Below are 19,543 nucleotides of genomic sequence, written 5' to 3'. Positions count from 1 at the left end.
CAGGAGAACTCAGTCCCAAGGAATGCTCGCCCTGCAATATGTAGGAAATGAGGGACACTTCCAGTGTCCATAGTGACTACATGCGCAGGGTGTGTGTTTGGCTGCAGCTCCTAGTTTGCAGCACGGAGTGATTGGACCCTCCATGAGATGCCATGGAGAGCACATTGAGTGAGCTGATAATGCCACCAGTCAGAGCTACGCAGACAGAAAAGTTGAGTGACCACTAGGAATTTGAGTAAGCATGGGAAGGCAGTGTAAGAGTTCCCTGTGCCTGTGCCCCCTCAAACAGGCATACTCTTTTGGATACTGTTGGGGCGGGGTAGCAGCCAGATCAGTGACACTACAACTGGCACCATTATACAGCAAGGAGAGTTGAATTTTGGCAACCACAAGTAATAGGGTATTCTACTGTTGGGCACAAATAGGTTTTTGTGGCTGCAAGCAAGACTCCAGGGTGGTGTGTTGCCTCTCTGGTGCTGGGGCCTAAGGATATCTCTGGGCTCAAGATATTATGAAGGGAGGAGGGTAAGCAGCCAGAGGTTGTGACCCATCTTGGCACTAACAACATAAACAGGAAGAGAGATGACGTCAGTTAGGAAGTTCAATTTACTGGAATGAACTGCTAGAGAAACTGTTGGATGCAGGTATAGTTACAGCACCTAAAAGACATTTGAGTAAGTACATGAATAGGTAAGATTTGGAGGAACTTGGGCCAAACACCAGCAAGTAGGATTAGTTTAGTTTGGGAACATGGTCAGCATGGATTAATTGGACCAAAGAGTCTGTTTCTATGCTATATGAGTTTCCATGAGTGGAGAGTAGTTAGCATTGTTCCATTGTTTCAGAAAGGAAACTGTGATAACCTGGGAAGTTACAGGCTGGTGAGCCTTGTGTTATTGGAGAAGATTCCTAGAGGCAGGATTTGCTCACATTCAGAAAAATATGAGTTTATTAACGATTGGCAGCTTCGCTTTATGTGGGGAAGATTGTGTGTCTCAAACTTGATTGCATGCTTTTGAGGAAGTGACAGGTGATTGAAGATAGGGCAGTAGATATTGTTTATATGGACAACAGCAAGGCCATTGTCACTTGTGACAGGCTGATATAAAAGGTGAAGTCACAACAGATCTGTGGTGAGGTGTTAAAATGGACAGTCATAGAAGGTAAAGAGTAAGGGTGGAGGGTATTTTTCTGACTGGACATCTGTGACCAGTGGTGTTCTGCAGGAAGCAATGGGACTCCTTTTGTTTGTAATATACATACAGATCAAACTCTATTATCCAAACGAGACCAGGTGGGGAATATTTTGTTCAGATAACTGGTTGTGCTGCAAAGATGGAGAAAGAGGACAGAAAGGTTGAGAAGAGAGGTTCATGCTGCACACAGATCAGGATAACTAATGTCAGGAAACGAAACAAAAAGCAGGCACCAGGCAGGACTTAAAGGCAGACACCAAGGCCACCTTAAATCATGCGAAGATCAAAAGGTGATCAGAGTGCAGTGCTGTGTTTGATGACACTGACAGCCTGCTTCCTGCCATCAGGTGGTTGGAGGGCTCGTGGATGGAGAGTGAGAGGGAGGGTGTGCGTGTGTACGAACTGGCGGTAGCGGTGGCAACTTCAGTTACATCAAATGTTGCTTGTGAACAAAGTGCTGTAGTCCTGGTGACTGTTACCCACCAACAGCTGCTCATGACATCAACAACTGAGGTGAGTATTATTAGTAGTATTATATATCTGTTGCTCCTCTCAGCCCCAAATTGCTCTTAGTGCCTGCTTCATACCACTCCATGAAAAGTCATAAACCACCGATTACTTCATTAATGGGGACTGGAGGTGGTGTCGGTAACACCTCTTTGATGTAACGTTTTTACATGACCTTGAGATCTTGTTCGGATAATTCGAAGTTTGGATAATTGATGTTTTGGCTAACTGAGGTTGTTCTGTGAATGATTTGGAGGAGAATGTAGATGGCCTGATTAATAACTTTGCAGGCAACCCAAAGATTGGCGAAGCTACGGATAGTGAGGATTGCCAGAGGATACAACAAGAAAGGCTAGAGATTTGGGCGGAGAAATGGCAAATGGATTTTATTCTGACAAATGCGAGATGATGCATTTTGGAAGATCTAATGCAGGAAGATGTATACAGCATCAGCATAGAGGTATTGAGGCATTCAGGTCAGTAGTGTCCTTGAATGTAGTAACACAACTGGATTATGTGGTCAAGAGCATATAACATGCTTGACTTCATCGAGCAGAGCATAGTGTAAAAATTAGCAAGTCATGTTGTAGCTGGATAGATCTAAAAATATTGTGTACAGTTGTAGTTGCTACATTACCAGAAGGATGTGGAGGAGGCTTTGGAGAGGACACAAATGGTTTCCCAGGATGTTGCTTAATTTGGAGGGAGTAGGTAATGAGGAGAAGCTTGGTTTGATTTTACTTGAACATTATGACATAGGGGCAATCTGATAGAAGTTCCCAAAATTAAGAGAGGCATGGATAGAATGTATACTTGGAATATTTTTCCAGGGCAGAAATAGTCAATTACTGGGTGACATAAGTTTAAGGTAAAAAGGACTAAGTATAAAGTTGGCGTGAGAGGCACTTTGCACAGAGGGTGGTAAATGCCTGGAATGTGCTGCCAAGGACATGGTGGAGGCAGATATAATGGCAATGTTTAAGAGGTATCTCAACAGCTATATGAATAGGCAGGGAATAGAGGGATATGGCTCTTGTAGAATAAAATATTTTTCAATTTTGAAAGACATTGTGTGTTGGCGAAGTCTTGGGCTGATGGACGTGTTCTTTTGGTGTACTGTTCTGTGTTCCTTGGTTTGGTTCATCGAATGCTCCAGATTGAGACAATTGTAGGAGTCCCAAAGTTATGAGAACTGAAAGGAAGTCCCTAATAGGGATATCTTAACTGTGCGTGGTGTCTTGAATGTGGATGAAACAAGATCCCAGGAGAGCACTTTTTTTGATATTTCTTTGGAATGTCTTGAGATAATAAAATGTACAAAATGTAATTTACAGATGCACTGTCTCCTTTTGCACACCTCTATCTTCTTTCTATCCTCTCATCTCGTTTTACAGCGCACTCCAACAGTCACAAAGCCTTACTTCCCCTCTGGGCCCAACAGCCATTAAGCTGCACACTACTTGCTCCTCCTATTACAGGTGGTTTTTGTCCTGCAGTTGCTGCTTTTGGAAGCACTCTGACAAGTGGGAAAATACGTGACCATCAGGCTGAGACAGGAGTGAAAAGCAACTCTTCACTGGTTCTGTGATTTCCACATGGAGTCGTAAAGATGTGCATTATGGAAACAGACCCTTTGGTCCAACTCGCCCTTGCCGGCCAGATATCCCAACCCAATCTAGTCCCACCTGCCAGCACCTGGCCCATATCCCTCCGAACCCTTCCTATTCATATATCCATCCAGATGCCTTTTAAATGTTGCAATTGTCCCAGCCTCCACCATTTCCTCTGGCAGCTCATTCCATACCTATACCACCCTCTGTGTGAAAACATTGTTCCTTCGGTCTCTTTTATATCATTCCCCTCTCACCTTGAAACCTATGCCCTCTAGATTTGGACTCACCCACCCTAGGGAAAAGACTTTGTCTATTTATCCAATCCATGCCCATCATGACCTTATACACCTCTATCAGGTCACCCCTCAGCTTCCGATGCTCCAGGGAAAACAGCCCCAACTTATTCAACCTCTCCCTACAGCTCAAATCCTCCAGATACAGCCAGTTCTGTATCCAAATGGCTAGTTCTCCCTGTATTCCATGAGATCTAACCTTGCTAACTAGTCTCCCATGGGGTATCTTGTCGAATGCCTTACTAAAGTCCATATCGACCGCGTCTACAGCTCTGCCATCATAAGTCCTCTTTATTGCGACTTCAAAAAACTCGATCAAGTTTGAGTCATGATTTCCCATGCACAAAGCCATGTTGACTATCCCTAAACAGTCCTTGCCTTTCCAAATACATGTACGCCCTGTCCCTCAGGATTCCCTCCCAAGAACTTGCCCACCACTGACATTAGGCTTACTGGTCTATAGTTCCCTGGCTTATCCTGACCACCTTTCTTAAATAGTGTCATGGGGAAGACTTTGCTATGATTGGTAATCCCTGTAAATGAAATATTCAGAATGTTTTGGGGCAAATTACATGATGCCACAATAGATTGTGAACAATTCCGGGTTCTATTTAGATTTAACGTTTCCTTCATTACTTTTGAATTGTATGTACTAGAAATAAATCTGTGCTTTTCTGTAAACATTTTTGCTTGCTCTGCTTGCCTATGACATAGCTAATGATTTTTTCACCTGTTACCTTATAAACTGCAGCACAAAGGAATCTTATTTGCTAAGGTATGCTTCATTTCTCACTAGGATAAGCACATCAATGTTAACTGCTTTGAAATAGTTGGGGAATAACTGGTGAAAGTCATTATAGGCATGTAGTCAGGGTGACGGATCACATTCAAATAATTAAAGAGAACCTATGAAGGGAAGTATTTCATGTGGATAAATCTTGGCACTTTGAATCTGTTAAACATCTGTTTTAGTTTTACCTTTTATAAACTGCAGTTCCTGGTTATTTGCACCAGATGGTACTGTCCAAGAGATTTTATTTGAATGATGGAATATTCTCAAGAAAAGTGTGACAGCCTTGGAATTCCATGCCAAATGTTACTTGCTCAAATAGCAAGCATCACATGACATAACATAGCCAGTCCAATGATGTTTGATATTCATCCTGTAAAATCGTATTAGAATTGCACTCTGTTTGCTTTCCTGTTTTACTGCTAGTAAATGTGCTAACTGAACCTTTTATGTTTATGTAAGAGACAATTTATGCTGTCCTCCATGGTAAGTAATAAAATGGGGGAAGCTATAGGAATCCTATTGAATATAGTTTTGTTTTTTGATTTCTTTAAAAAATTTCTGTTTGTGGTTGCTGTTGATTAATATATTTGATGGAGCTAAATTGTACCTGCCTGAGGGCTTGGTTATCCTAATCCATGTTGAATGCATTCTGTGGTTTGTAGTGATATTTTTTAGTTGGCTGCTAATTTAGTAAAGCTGGAGGGTGAGCAAAACTGAAATGATTGATTCACAATTGCTTGTTTTTTATTAAATGATTAAGTGCTGGTGCTCACTAAATGTGTATCAGATGAGCATCTTTGGCTGTGATTTACACTTCTAGTAAAGGAAACATCAGTTTCTTCATCAGAAGATGTCTTCCCATGACTGGTTTTTGGTTATTGACACAAGACCGATTAATGTCAGTGAATTATATTGACATATTTGCAAAGCTGCCACTCTGTTTTCCAAAGCTATAAATTTTCAATCAATTACAAAAATTGATGATTAATTCATTAAAAAGTTTTGATTATTACTTCGCATGATCTTCAACTTTGAGGCCTTGGGAAGGTGACATAACTCTCTCACAACTTGCAAAATTTATGATGTAGCAAATTTTGACATTAATTCGTCAAATATTGAGTGCAATTGTTGTTTGAATTTAATTTCAACCTACTCATGGTGAAAGCCTTTATGGTTTGGTTGCGTGAGATGGTTAACAAGTTCTCATTTTCCATTTCTACTACTGAAATTTAAAAGAAAAAAACAGCTGTACATGATGTGGCTTAACTTGGAAGCTCTGAGGGTGGCAAAGGCACAGAATGTCATTTGACCTTGTTAAAGTCATATGGCATGGAAACAGACCCTTTGGATTCTGGATTAGTGGTGCTGGAAGAGCACAGCAGTTCAGGCAGCATCCAAGGAGCTTCGAAATCGACATTTCGGGCAAAAGCCCTTCATCAGGAATCAAATCAGGATTGAAAATTTATAGATTTGAAAGACAGAGTGGCAGCTTTGCAAATATGTCAATATAATCCACTGACATTAATCTGTCTTATGTCAATAACCAAAAGCCAGTCATGGTAAGACATCTTCTGATGAAGAAACTGATGTTTCCTTTACTAGAAGTGTAAATCGCAGCCAAAGATGCTCATCTGCTGCACATTTAGTGAGCACCAGCACTGATTCCTGATGAAGGGCTTTTGCCCGAAACGTCGATTTCGAAGCTCCTTGGATGCTGCCTGAACTGCTGTGCTCTTCCAGCACCACTAATCCAGAATCTGGTTTCCAGCATCTGCAGTCATTGTTTTTACCTAACAGACCCTTTGGTCCAACTAATCCTTGCCGATCCTGTTCCCAAACTAAATGAGTCCCACCTGCCTGCGCTTGGCCCATATCCCTGGGTCAGACCACTTAGACATAGCTGCTAGATTGTATCTATGGCAGATGTTGAGAGAATCAACAAGATGGAACGCCTAACTTGACCTCATCCTCACCAATCTACCTGTTGCAGCTGCATCTGTCTGGCATAACTCTGATATGTTTACAAGTCAGGGTGCCGGGTGGATTGGAGGGAAAACTTTCAGTGGTGGTGTTTGTATCTGTTACATTTGTCCTTTTCTATGGTAGTGGTCATGGGTTTGGAAGGTACTGATGAAGGAATTTTCTTGAATTTCTGCAATGTAAAGACTATATCTTTTTCTTTTTCTGTATGTTTAATTGTGAACTGAAATGAGCAAAGCACTAAAATCCAAGGATTGTGCAAAGGATTGCTGCACTTTGTAAAGGTAGTTACCAAAACTCACTCAAAGTGGTTTTTACATTGTGTTTTGCTCAGCCAATGGACGAGGCTTATTGTTGACAGATTGGCACCAGGGGGTGTTTATAAAATGAGGTTTGCCCTTAAATGAGTAGTTGCATGGTTGTTAATGATGAAAGCCATCAGTGTGCCAACAGAAATGTGATTGGGTTTCTGGGTCACTGAACAACGTTTGGGTGTGATGATACTATCAGAAGCCTTTGGCCCTCCAAGAGGGGAAGTGGTGTGTCTGTCTGCAGCAGAATGAAGAAAGCCAGCCATCATCTGCCATCTATTGCGATAAGCTTTTGCTTTCAATTAATAAGAAAGACTTAATAATTTGTGGGCCAGTTAAGGTGTGCTTCCTGCAAGAAAGTAAAATACCTGGAGAAGAGAGGTTCAACAACAGGAAGTCCTAGGAGGCAAAATTATCATCTCAGGCTTTGGGGAGTGAGAAGGTGAGTTCTTAAAGCAGGACTCCTGGCCTTTGACCTGCTTTGTTACCACAATATTTGTATGGTGAGTCCAATTCAGTTTCTGGTAAATGGTATTGCCGAGGATGTTGATCAAAACTATTGAATGTCAAGAGATGATGGTTAGATTTTATCTTGGTATGAATGTTGTTTTGCACTTGTCAGCCCAATCCTTGATATTGCCAACACCATAGAAATCCCTCTGCTGGGAAGCAGGCCATTTGGCCCTTGAATCCATACCTACTCTCTGAAGAGCATACCACCCAGACCCACACCTTTACCTTATCCCTGTAACCCTGCATTTGCTATGGCTAATCCACCTAGTCTGCACGTATTTGGACTGTGGGAGGAACCCGGAGAAATTCCACGCAGACGCTAGGAGAATGTGCAAACTCCACACAGTCAACTGAAGGTGGAATTGAACCCGGGTTTCTGGCAGTGTGAGGCAGCAATGCTAACTACTGAGTCACCATATTGCCCTAAATCTTGCTGCGTATAGATTGCTTCCATGTCTGAGGTGACCCAAATATGCTGAATATTGTACAAACATTTGAAAATATCCTCACTTCTGACTGTTGAAGATGGAGGGATGATCATTACTAAAGCAGCTGAGGGTAGTTGTGTCTAAGACACTACCATGAAGAACTTGGGTTCTTGTAGTGCAGTAGTTATGTTCCTATTTCTGCACCGAAAGATCCATGTTCAAATGGCACTTGTTCCAGAAGTGTTCAGGTATGTGATGGGACATGTTGATTTAAAATGTCTACCCTGAGGAACTCGAGCAATGTACTGGCACTGGTTGACTTCCAAAATCCACAACTGTCTTCCTTGTGCTAAGTATGACTCCAATAAGCAGAATTTTTCCTGTTCCCATTGATGCCAGTTATGCTAAGATTGTTACCTTGATATCAAGGGCAATCCACCTCCTCTTTTATGAAGTTTAGCTCTTTTGTCCATGTTTGGACCAAGACTCTAATGAGGTCAGGAGTCGAGTGACTCTGTCAAAACCCACTTGAGCTTCAGTGAATAGGTTATTGTTGAATAAGTTCTGCTTGATGGCACTTTCCATGCTACATTCATCACTTTGCTGATGAATGAGAGTAGTCTGTGGAGTTGTACTTGTTTAAATTTGTCTTGCTATTTGCGTATAGGACACATTGACAATTTTCTACATTGTTGGATATATAACTGTGTGGTAGCTTTATTAGAATGACTTGGTTAGGGGCATGGCTAGTTCCGGAGCATTGCTTTGAGTACTATTCCTGAAATGTTGTCAGGGCCCCATAACCTTGGCAATATCCAGTGCTGTCAGCTGTCTCTTCACATCATGAGGAGTGAATCAAATTGGCTGAAGGCTGATATCAGTGATGCCGAGGACCTCTGGAGGAGGGTTGAGATAGATCACATGCTTGAAGGATATTCTCTATGTGCAGGTAAGATTTTGTTTCTGCAAGGTCTGTAAATGGGTCCACAAGGCTCACTTAGTTCCTGACCTAATTACAGCCTTGTTTAAACAGGGACAAAAGAGCTCAAGTCCAGAACTAAGGTTAGAGCGAGATTGCTTTTTACATCAACGCTGCTTTTGACAGAGTTCAGCATTAAGAGCCTGACAAAAACCAGAGTCACTGGAAATCAAGGGAAAACGCTCTGCTAGTTGGTGTAGTTACCTGGCAGTTGGGGGTTAATAACCTCACTGCAAGAGTTCCTCAGGATAGTTCCTTGGTCCACCATTTTCAGCTGCTTCATTGTACAGTTGGAAATGAGAATGTTCGCTATTGACATTTGCACAACGTTCAGCACCATTTGCAACTCCTCAGATACTGGTAGGGAGTGGAGAAAAAACAAAGTCTGGGATGGTAGTTAAATGGCTGCTGTTTACAGAGTTCATTGAGAGTCCACCATGTTTAAGGCATAAGTCAGGGATGCGATGGAATTCTCCCCACTTGCCAGGATAAATACACCTCTGCCTCTATTCCTGATGAAGGGCTTTTGCCCGAAACGTCAATTTTCCTGCTCCTCTGCTGCCTGAACTGTGCTTTTCCAGCACCACTCTAATCTACACCTCCAACAATAACCAAGAAGCTTGACACCATCCAGGACAAAGAAGTCCACTTAATTCGGATCATAAACATTTACTCTGAACTGTACTATAGAAATTCACCAAGCTCCTTAGTACATTCCAAATCTGTGATCATTGCCATCTAGAAGGGCAAGGGCAGTTAATACATAGCAGCATCACCTACAAGTTCCCTTCAAAGCCACTCCCCATCCTGACTTGAAGATATACTGCTATTCTTTCAGAATTTGCTCGATCAAAATCCAGGAACTGCCTTCCTAATGGCAATGTGGGTATGCCTACACCAAATAGGTTTCAACAGACTGCCACTTCTCAAGAAAGTAGGAATGAACAATAAGTGCTGGTTGAGCCAACAATGCCAACATCCCATAAGCGAATTTTTTTAATAAAAGGTGTTAAGTTAATGTACTTCCTGGCTCCCTAAAGTGTCTTCACATCTACAAAGTATAAGTCAGGACTGTGATGGAATACTCTCCATTAAGCTGGATGAGTGCAGCTCCAACACCAGTCCAGAAGCTTGATGCTATTCAGGAAAAATCAGCCCACTTGATTAGCACCCCATTCACCACCTTCTAACATTTGCTCCCCATACACAGCAGCATTTAAAAGAAACATTATGGCAATATCCAAAGGCTCCTTTTACTGTGCTTTACACATCTGTGATCTCTACCTTTTTAGAAGGACAAAACTAATAGATGGGCCTGTACTGCGCTGTAATGTTCTATGTATAAGAACACTACAACCACCTCCAAGGTTCTCACCCAGCCAAACATCATTTCTTCACTGTCGCTTGGTCAAAAACGTGAAACTTCCTTTATAGCAGAACTTCTACTAGATGGATTGCAGTAGTTCAAGAAGGCAATTCATCACCACCTTTTTGAGATGAATATGACTGAGCAATCCCATGGCAGAATGAAAACTTTCTCCACGTCTTACTGTTATTAATTCCTTTTCAAAAATTTGCTAAGAGGTATTGTAAATACTGTCCTTTTTATTTTTCTGCATTTCTGTTTGTGAACCGAAGTGAGAAGTGACCTGTTTTAAAACCAAAGATTGCCTGAAGTTTGCATTTTTTTAAAAACTAAGCTGCTATAGACAAGCTGGCAGTAAAGAGCTGTGTGCAGATGGAGCTTTGCTTGCCAATAAGAAGCTGATCTGTGGAGTAGTACCAGTTATTGATAACAAAGGGCATCTTCCTGCCAACATCTATGTGATTGGTTCTCTGGTAGTTGAACAATTTAGGGCTGTGCACAAGATACAGAGAAGCCTTCAGACCTCTGCCAGCTCAGGAGTTCTCACTGTTCTTTGCTACAAAAGCTGCTTTAAGCCAGTTTATTTTTACTTTAGTAATTGTTGTAAGGTGTTTCTTTTAATTAAATAGATATCTTTTATAAATGTAAGCTAGCTCCTGTGCCTCCTGCAATGCTGACAGAGTCTCTGGAGAAGGAAGACTGTGTAAGCACCATTCTGGGAGAAAGTGAGGACTGCAGATGCTGGAGATCAGAGCTGAAAATGTGTTGCTGGAAAAGCGCAGCAGGTCAGGCAGCATCCAAACTGCCAATTCTCCTGCTTCGTGGATGCTGCCTGACCTATGCTTTTCCACCAACACGTTTTCAGCTCTAAGCACCATTCTGACCAGTTCAAGAATCATCCCAGCAACCTGGTGAATAGGAACCTCTGAACTGCCTTCCAATCTTTCCCTCTGACCATAACATGCATTGTATGTGTGTAAGGGGAAGTTAATGAGGGGACTAAAGTTTTAAGTAGAATTATGTGCTGATAGTTCATAGTTGTTTATCTGTGGTTAGAGTCAAAACGTGTGCTGGAAAGGTGCAGCAGGTCAGGCAGTATCGGAGAACAGGAGATTTGACATTTTGGGCATAAGCCATTCATCAGGAATTGACTGTAAGGTCTTTCATGGGATAAATGCAAACTGCGTCAAATTTGGTGGAACAATTCTCATTGCAAGGCCCAAGTGAGTTTTCTTGCTTTATCTTCACCAACTTGCTGCATTAATTGGTGCTTCAGCCCTCAGCAAGTATAATACATGATTTTTGCCCATCTTATGTAGTTCCCAGAGCAGCTCGCCACTCATTGGAGATCCTGGAATTGATTGGTATCCAACGCACTGACACTATATTTAAAAGCCTGTTGTGCACCTGGCTAAGCACTGGTTGTCTGCATCTGCCTAGATGCTCTGGCTTCCTCCCATAGTCCAAAATGTGCAGTTTAGGTAAATTGCCCATAGTGTCCAGGGATGTGCATGCTGAGTGGATTAGCCATGGGAAGTGCAGTGCTACAGGGATAAGGTGGGGATGTAGGTCTGGGTGGGATGGTCTTTGCAGGACTCGATGGGCCAAATGGCTTGGTTTCACGCTGTAGGGATTCTATGCACAATTTTCCCAGGCATAGCTTTGCAGGCATAATCTTGGAGTTCCTGCTGGATTTAGTGGTGCACAGCTGGGACTTGGTTTTACTCCTGGACCAGTAATGGAGTTCACAACACTAGACCATGTTCTGAATCTGGTCTGAGATTGCCATCTAAGTTGAAGCAATCTTAGGCTTCTGGAGGAATGCACAGTACTGTAGTAATAAGAATATTGTTTTCTACTTTGCCAATGTAAGTGCCAATATTTATTTTAAATATGTCAAAATCGCTCTATCTCTGTGGTTGACCCACTTCCCACTAAGGTTCTCATTAATGCATACAGCATCTTCCCTATTTGCCCTCACTCATCTCAACCTCACCACTACACCTCCACACCCTCTACACTGCCTTTTCAGTCACTTAGCAAGCCTCTCCATCTGGTCAACAATAATAATTGTGACATCATCTTTCATTGTCCCCTCATTCCATGTACAAACCAACCCAAATCCAGCCCTGCAGAAAATTTCAAGTCCGGTTGTGTGCTGCCAATAATTTTGGCTCCTCATACCTCACGACTACAGGATCCGGAGTGACTGGAGGATCTGGACTGGTGTTGGAGATGCCCTTGACTTATTGTACTGGAATCTGTTGAGCAAAGGCTATCTTCCTTGACAGGAATGAGGCCTGCTGACAACTGTGGCAAAATACCTGATTTTGTTTCTGCACTAAATGATATAGCAAGACAGTAGTAATGTGAGCCAGGTACCAATGGTTGAGGGGGCAGTGTGCCAAAAAGTAATGCAGGGATGCTGCGAGCATCCAGGTAGACTGACTGAGTGAGCGCTGTGACAATAAGCAAAGAGCCCAGAGATGTAACCTTGTCCAATCCTGGACTGTAAGTTGTCTTTGTATCATTACAATTCAAGTTGGTAGTGCAGCATTGAAATGTGTAAGTGTTCTGTGTAAATAGATTGAAAATGTGCATGAAGGCTATTAGAGACTGGCAAATTTTAGAAAAAAAAGTCTATGCATACTCTGAGGGTATAGCTGGTGCTTGAGGAGCATGCCCAGAATGTTGGTGGCCCTTGTCCAACATGAAGTAAGAGGTGAGTCGAACCTATCAAGCATCCATGTATTATCTCTCATTTATCTGTGTTGAATTTTGTTTTGCCCGTTATTAATATCCCCTTAAATTGGTGTAGTTCTCTTCAATGTTGACACCATTTGTGGTATAATTCACAAATTTAAAAATTGTGTTTTTGATTCTAAAGTCCAAAGCAGTAAGTTGTGAACAGCAGTAGTTCCAGCAGTGATCCTTCTGGAACTCAATTCTCGCCTTCTGTAATTTGTCGTCTCACTTCACATTCTCTGAGTTTATTCTTTAGTCTAATATGGACACTTTTTCACAGGTCTTTAGAAAATACAGATACATGTATCTTACTGACATACTCTTGCCTGCCATCTAATGGTCATTTTCTCTGACCAGCCTTCCCCTTTGTATTTATTAGCCAATGAAAATATTGTACTCTATTATACTTTGATAATTCAAGTTCAGAGTTTCCTTTTTGCAATTTCTTTGACTTCTGTCCTAATTTTCTCATTATCCCTTTTGATCTATTCCTGTGCCCAATTTATAATGGATGTTTATATTTTAATTGCCTTTTATGCAACTTCATTTTAATTTTTACCCATTGTTATTCTAGTTTGCTTGTGTTACATATTTTATATTTCCAATTTCTGTTCTCACACCCTCTACCAGCTTTTCTACAATCTAATAAAGTGACTTTTATTATACTTGTATCCTTCTCTATCATAATAGTCTAGATTATATTGTTGCCACTTACCTGCTATTTATTTATTTGCTTTGATTAATTCTCTCTCTTGCTAAATCTAATATCAACTCTTCTGAAGAAGGGTCACTGGACCTGAAACATTGACTCTCTCTCTCCACAGATGCTGCAAGACCTGTTGAGTTTTTCCAGCAATTTTATTTTTGTCTCTGGTTTCCAGTATCCGTAGTTCTATTTTTTTGTCAAGTGTTCTCTCGTTAGAATTCTCATACTTTGGGTTAAAAAGGAATCCTGTACAGATTATGGGAATTCTATTCCCTTGCCCTCTTTACTCGCTTCTTCTGTCCAATGAATATCAGGGTTATTGAAATTCTTCTTGATTATTATTCCATGCTTTTTACTCAAATTTACTGCATATTTCTTCTTTAGCCTCCCTCTGCACTGCACTGTTATGTGGTTTGTAATTTTCACCTATTTATGTGTTGGACTCTTCATTATCTTCTGTCTGTATTTGTATAAACTCCACTTTTATCTGCTGATAGCTGTGTTCCTTTTTGCCACTGACATTGTATTCTCTTTAGTAAATAAAGTTAAACCACCTTGCCCTTTTTGACCTCCCATATTCTAAATACCCTGTTTATTTCCCATTCTCAGTAACTGGCACCATGTCCGGTTCTTCTCAACACATGATTGACTTCTGTTCCCCTGTTTTATTATGAACATTGTGCATTATTATGCACATATTTTAGCCAGTCTTTTATTAAAATATCCTCCAGCATTATATCTAACTGTCTTTCCAATTCTGTTCAATAAGCCTATTTGTTCCCTTGCCTTCACTGTTCTCTTTGTACTTGCCTTACTTCGTTTTATAAAATCTCCTGAGCTCTTTTGTTAAGTTGAAGTTGCTTATGTTTCTATAGAACCCTGTCTCCATCATAATGATTGAAATCTTTGCTACCTTCCTATTTACTCTTTCTGGGAAGACACCAATCCCATCCTGACTCAAGTGAAGTTTGCCCTATTTGTGCAGCTCCTTCCTGTACCAAAGCTGGTTCCAGTGTCACATGAAAAGGAATTTGTCTTTCCCATGCTGATTATTTAGCCACAAGTTATTTATCTTGATCTATCTTCTCTTTTGCCTGTTTGTAGTTAGCTCAGATAATAATTCCTCAATCACATACTACTGACACTGCAGTAGAAGAGTGGGAGTACACTTCTTTCCCCCCCCCCCACCCCACCCTAACTGGCAGGCAAGGGTCAGTGCTTGGGCCCCAGCTTTTCATAAGATCTGTGGAATACCTTAGTTGAGGGAACCAAAATGGAGCATTATGTAAAGTTTACTGGGAAAACAAACTGGGCGGGATTGAGAGTTATAAGGAGGCTTCAAGATGACTTAGACAACCGGAGTGAGTGAACAAATCCATGGCTGATGCCTTACAATGTGGCTAAATGTGAAATTATACACTTTGGTCTGAAAAACATAAAGGAAGAGTATTATTATTGTTGACATACTGGAAATGTAGATGTACAAAGGGGTCTGAGTGTCCTTTTACAACCATCAGTGAAAGGTGGATAGGCAGATGTAGCAAGTAATTTGGGAAGCAAATGGCATGCCCTTTTTGCAAGAGGATCTGATTTCAGAAGTAGGGGTATCTTAGTGCATTTATATAGGGCTTTGGTGAGACCAGACCTGGAGAGTTGCATGCAGTTTTGATCTCCCTACCTCATCATAATTTAAATATGATAGCTCTAGATAGGAGAGGATTGAATAGCTAAGTGACAGCTGAATTTTCTTTAGTGATTTATTGACATTTTGAATAATTTCAGATAGACAGCAGTATACCTGTACATTCTGTACAAATCATTTTCTTTTCTGGAAAATCAATTTGGGGTTACAAAGACAAATAAAGAGGAAAAAAAGATAGTGACTTAATTGATGAAAACTGTTGAATAAATGATAACTGCGATTTTTGCAAACTCAACATCCATATGTGGCAGCAGTGGCTACCAAATTTGTGTTCAGAAGAAACAGGTTAAACCTTGCTTTTAAGGTCATGCTTGAGAGGAATGCAAAATATGCTGTTTATAATTAAGGCTGTAAGTCCTTATGTCACGTGGCTGAGTGAAAAGGATGGTTTCACATTTGATTGATTTCTAATGCACTGGAGTAAGGAAAGGGTGTTGTGAGAAAGCTTCAGACTCCATGAAACGCTGGTTGCTTCATCTGCCTGTTGTCAGTTAACCTCACAGTAATAGTATCATCTGCTTTCAGACCAATGTCAAACTTTGATGCAAGATCAAATCATTTGCAGTCATACAGTGTGAGTTCATCTGGTTTCATTTCTAAAACATGGCTGACATTGTTATTTCAGAACACTAAAATTTGATCTGGAATCTTACTTTAAAGCTTCTGTTTCCATTAATGTTGCTTTGTGCACACAAAGCAACATTCCAGTACATAAAATGGGGATGGGTGTGTGTAAAACATCCTGGTTACATCGACACTGTCAAATGTTGGGTGAAGAAAATTCTATCCTATCAAATCATCTGAATGATTTATGTTATTTTCATCAGCATCAAAATCCTGAAGTGATAAATCCTGAAGATGAGATAACAGACAAGGAGGATAATGTAGAGGAAGACTTGGGAGTCATGGATGATCAGCGTAGCATTATCCTACACCTCCTTTCTCAACTGAAACTCGGCATGGACCTTACTAGGGTATGTAACCAAATCAAACATTTAGTGATTAAATTATAAGCATGTCATGTGTAATGAACAATGTTTTGGCTTCTTTGTATAGTGCTACATATTTAGCTAGCTGTTACAACAAGTAGGAGTAAAACAATGCATGTTATGGAACATTTTGTAATTTAATCTCCTGTGACAACATAGACCATTATAGAGCAGCTTTAAATGTTTCTCTTTATTTCACCTAGTATTTTGAGGTTGAATTTGCAGCCCATATTATGATCAAGCTTCTGTTTCTGGATCTGTCATGAAATGTTTTTATGAATGGCAGTTAAGTAGCGCTGCTGTAGTGACTTGAATTGCTACTAAGGTGGTTTGTGGTTCTGTGTATTAGAATATTCTCATGTGATTCATTGCAAACAGTAGTTTATCGGTAACCTTACAGTTGTTATAATATGTGATAAATACTGCCATCTCTGGCACAGCTGGCTAATTCTGTTTTCTACAAATTCATCTTGTATTAAGGCTTTTGAGGGAAATGAATTGAGAAATATTTAGGTGTGCTAGTCTGATTTTGATGCATTTTCTCTTTTAAATTTAAATGATAATTTCACAAAATTAGTATGTCATATCTGCAGTTTAATAAAGTTACTACACTTTAAACAGTCAGACTGTAATGTTTTTAATTTTGTTTTGCCTAGTTTGAAATGATCAAAACAAACCTAAATCTAGAATAGAAATGTTGTGATCTTTTTCCTTCCACATTTGCTTTTGAGTAGCTTCAACTGCGGTTTGATCCTTGAAAAACATAGTTAGAAAATGGGGAAGATGGTATGAAGATGACTGCACGTATATTTCTAACAGTAGTGTAAATGTTAGTGTTATCAGTAAGTAAGGCAAGTGCTTTGGTGTGTGTGCGTTTTCAATTGGAGTGGATGTTAAAGGTGACTAACAGGTGCCATTTGTGCATGCGCAGGGGGCCTGGTTGATATCTGTCTCCTGCACCTGGATGCTCAGTTGCCAAATGTCCTCGCACAAGTATAAATAACAAGCTGTACAAACAAGAATGAGCTGAGATTCTAAGTTAGTGTTCAATATCAAACCAGAAACTTGGGGTCTGAATACCAAATAAATCTGCCTCAAATGTAAATTCAGACCTCTTTATCACAAAATAACCTGCCTGCAACCCTCATCCCCAAACACATCAGCAAGTTGTGATAATGGAGTTGTCAATTAATCCTAGCAATTGGATTCCAAAACGTAATTTTGAAACAATCTCATTTGTATTTGAATGGTACAATAATAACTGCTATGAGGTGCATGTTGAACTCTAATTTCACATTCCAGAGCACTTAAAACCTCCATGTTTCAAACATATGGACAGCATCATCCTTATCACAAGCAGCTGCCACTCTATTGTGCAATGACATAATCCTGCAGCACTCTAATTTTGCACATGTACTTAACTGCCTGTTTTTCTGTAAATTTTTCCCCACCCTGGATCTGAAGAAAGTTGTCAGCATTTTTTGAGCATTTCAGTAATATTCAGTATCATAGATACAAATTTCAAAGGTTTGGAGTAATTTTGGGAAGTAATACTGAAAGTCAACCAAGATCCCAATTCTCAAAATAAGATGGACCAAATCAAAAGTGCTTCCATGTGGAGATGAAATTTTGTCATCAAAAGAGAAAAGATAAACAAGGGATACTTGCTATAATATCTTTGCTAGTTTTGCTGTTAAGTTGGCCAGCTGCTTTTCTTTGACCTTGTTCCATAAGATATTTTCCAGAGTTTTAAGAATCAAAGAAGAACCTAATATTCACTGTTAATATTTTATTGAATATTATGGTTCCTTCTTGGAAACTAACAACAAAATATATATGTAACTAAGTGTTGATGAAAACTGGTTTCAGAAATGTTGCATAATGACAGCAAATAGAGGGCCAGAAGGAAGGTGCTGAGGATCCTTGAGCATAGTGGATCTAGTCACAAAATTATCTGACCTCTGAATTTGAAACAACCCAAGTGCTAAGTGACTTGAAAGGAGATGACTAAAGCATTAAAGGCTCAGCAAAAGATTTATAAGCATGATTTTAGCAAAGTAAGGGTTTGCATCCAAATAATTTAAATTGTGAATTATTTGAGTTTCTGAGACACAGGATTAACTTAATATGATTACTGATACAATTCCTATAAACACTGGAAGAAGTCTTTGAAAATGATTCCTAAAAGCACACTTAAAAATTTGGTTTAACCCATTTCCTTTATTTTAAAATGGCCTCTCTAATCAGTGGACAGCATTTCTGCAAATAATCAAAGGAATGATTTGGATGTGAGCATAAGAGGTACAGTTAGTAAGTTTGCAGATGACGCCAAAATTGGAGGTGCAATGGACAGCGAAGAAGGTTAACTCAGATCCTGTTGTAACAAATATCAGCACCATTACTCGTGGTGAACATCATTCATGACACCAGAAATTTTCAAATTGTCCAAAGCAAGTTGAATCTAGTTTGACATCCAGACAGAAGTTTTAGACCATTTGGAATCAGGGTGACCCAGATGAGGATAAATTTCAGCTCAGTGCTGCCTCTCATAGGGTTAGGACATTTTCCTGATTTCTCTCAGAAAATTGAGTTGTGCTGTGGATTAGTATATAGTTTTCCTTCCTGTATTGCCAAGGTATGATTGCCTCTGCTGGTAATAAGGTTCCTAGGTGAAATGAGTTATGATTGTTATTAGTAGGTATGGATTTATATCAAGAAACTGCTCATAATTTGGCATAACTTAACACTAAATTTGCAATGATATTGAGTGAGCCATTAGGACAAATACTTAAGAGACATGGAGGTGCCAGTGTTGGGCTGGTGTGGACAAAGTTAAAAATCATGAAACACCAGATTATAGTCCAACAATATAACCTGGTGTTGTGTGATTTTTAACTTACAGAAGTATAAAAGTTCTCAATTATTTATTCAGAAATGGATACACTCAAGGTTGGGATTTTAAGAGTCTTACTTTTACCCACCAATTTTCTGGGCTAATAGTGAATTGTTTAAAAAAAGTATTTGGTTGTTTTTTGCTGACTGAGTACCAAGGTTTTGCTCTTTCATAATTGAATTATAGAACCTGGCACAAAGTGCTTGATACTCATGTTAAAAACAGTACATTCTGAAAGGAAGGTTTTTCTGCTTTGACTTGAAATAATAATGAAACAAAACATTGTAGTCGTCTTTTTACCTGATTGCTGCACTTGTATTAGGGTTTTCTCTTATATAAAAAAAAATCGATGTGTGTCTGTACAGTATTTCACATGGTCTCTGGATGTCCCAAAGTACTTTATAGTCAAGGAAGTACTTTTGAAATATAGATACTGTTGTTTAGCAGGAAACCAAATTTGCACACAGCAAAACTTCCACAAATGACCATGTGTTAAAGATACTTCATTCAGTTATTTTGAGTATTAAAC

The 19,543-nt window shown here is 39.9% G+C and overlaps 1 protein-coding gene across 4 annotated transcripts in view; it reads left to right on the top strand.

Moving 5' to 3' along the window:
- The window catches only part of osbpl10b (oxysterol binding protein-like 10b), a 256,531-nt gene that overhangs the window by 159,908 nt on the left and 77,080 nt on the right, over positions 1-19,543 (top strand). For all 4 annotated transcript variants that reach the window (XR_011955038.1, XM_072560690.1, XM_072560692.1 and 1 more), the window contains one exon: positions 15,960-16,106. Coding sequence is in view for 3 of the 4 variants with exons in the window: in XM_072560690.1 (XP_072416791.1) it covers positions 15,960-16,106 (147 nt within the window). In the remaining variant the exon portion in view is untranslated. The remainder of the gene's footprint in view (positions 1-15,959; positions 16,107-19,543) is intronic.

The sequence above is a fragment of the Chiloscyllium punctatum genome, chromosome 41 (assembly GCF_047496795.1).
Source record: "Chiloscyllium punctatum isolate Juve2018m chromosome 41, sChiPun1.3, whole genome shotgun sequence".
Taxonomy (NCBI): Eukaryota; Metazoa; Chordata; class Chondrichthyes; order Orectolobiformes; family Hemiscylliidae; genus Chiloscyllium; species Chiloscyllium punctatum.
The sequence above is the reverse complement of the archived record's forward strand: the minus strand, read 5'-3'. Positions and strand labels throughout refer to the sequence as shown.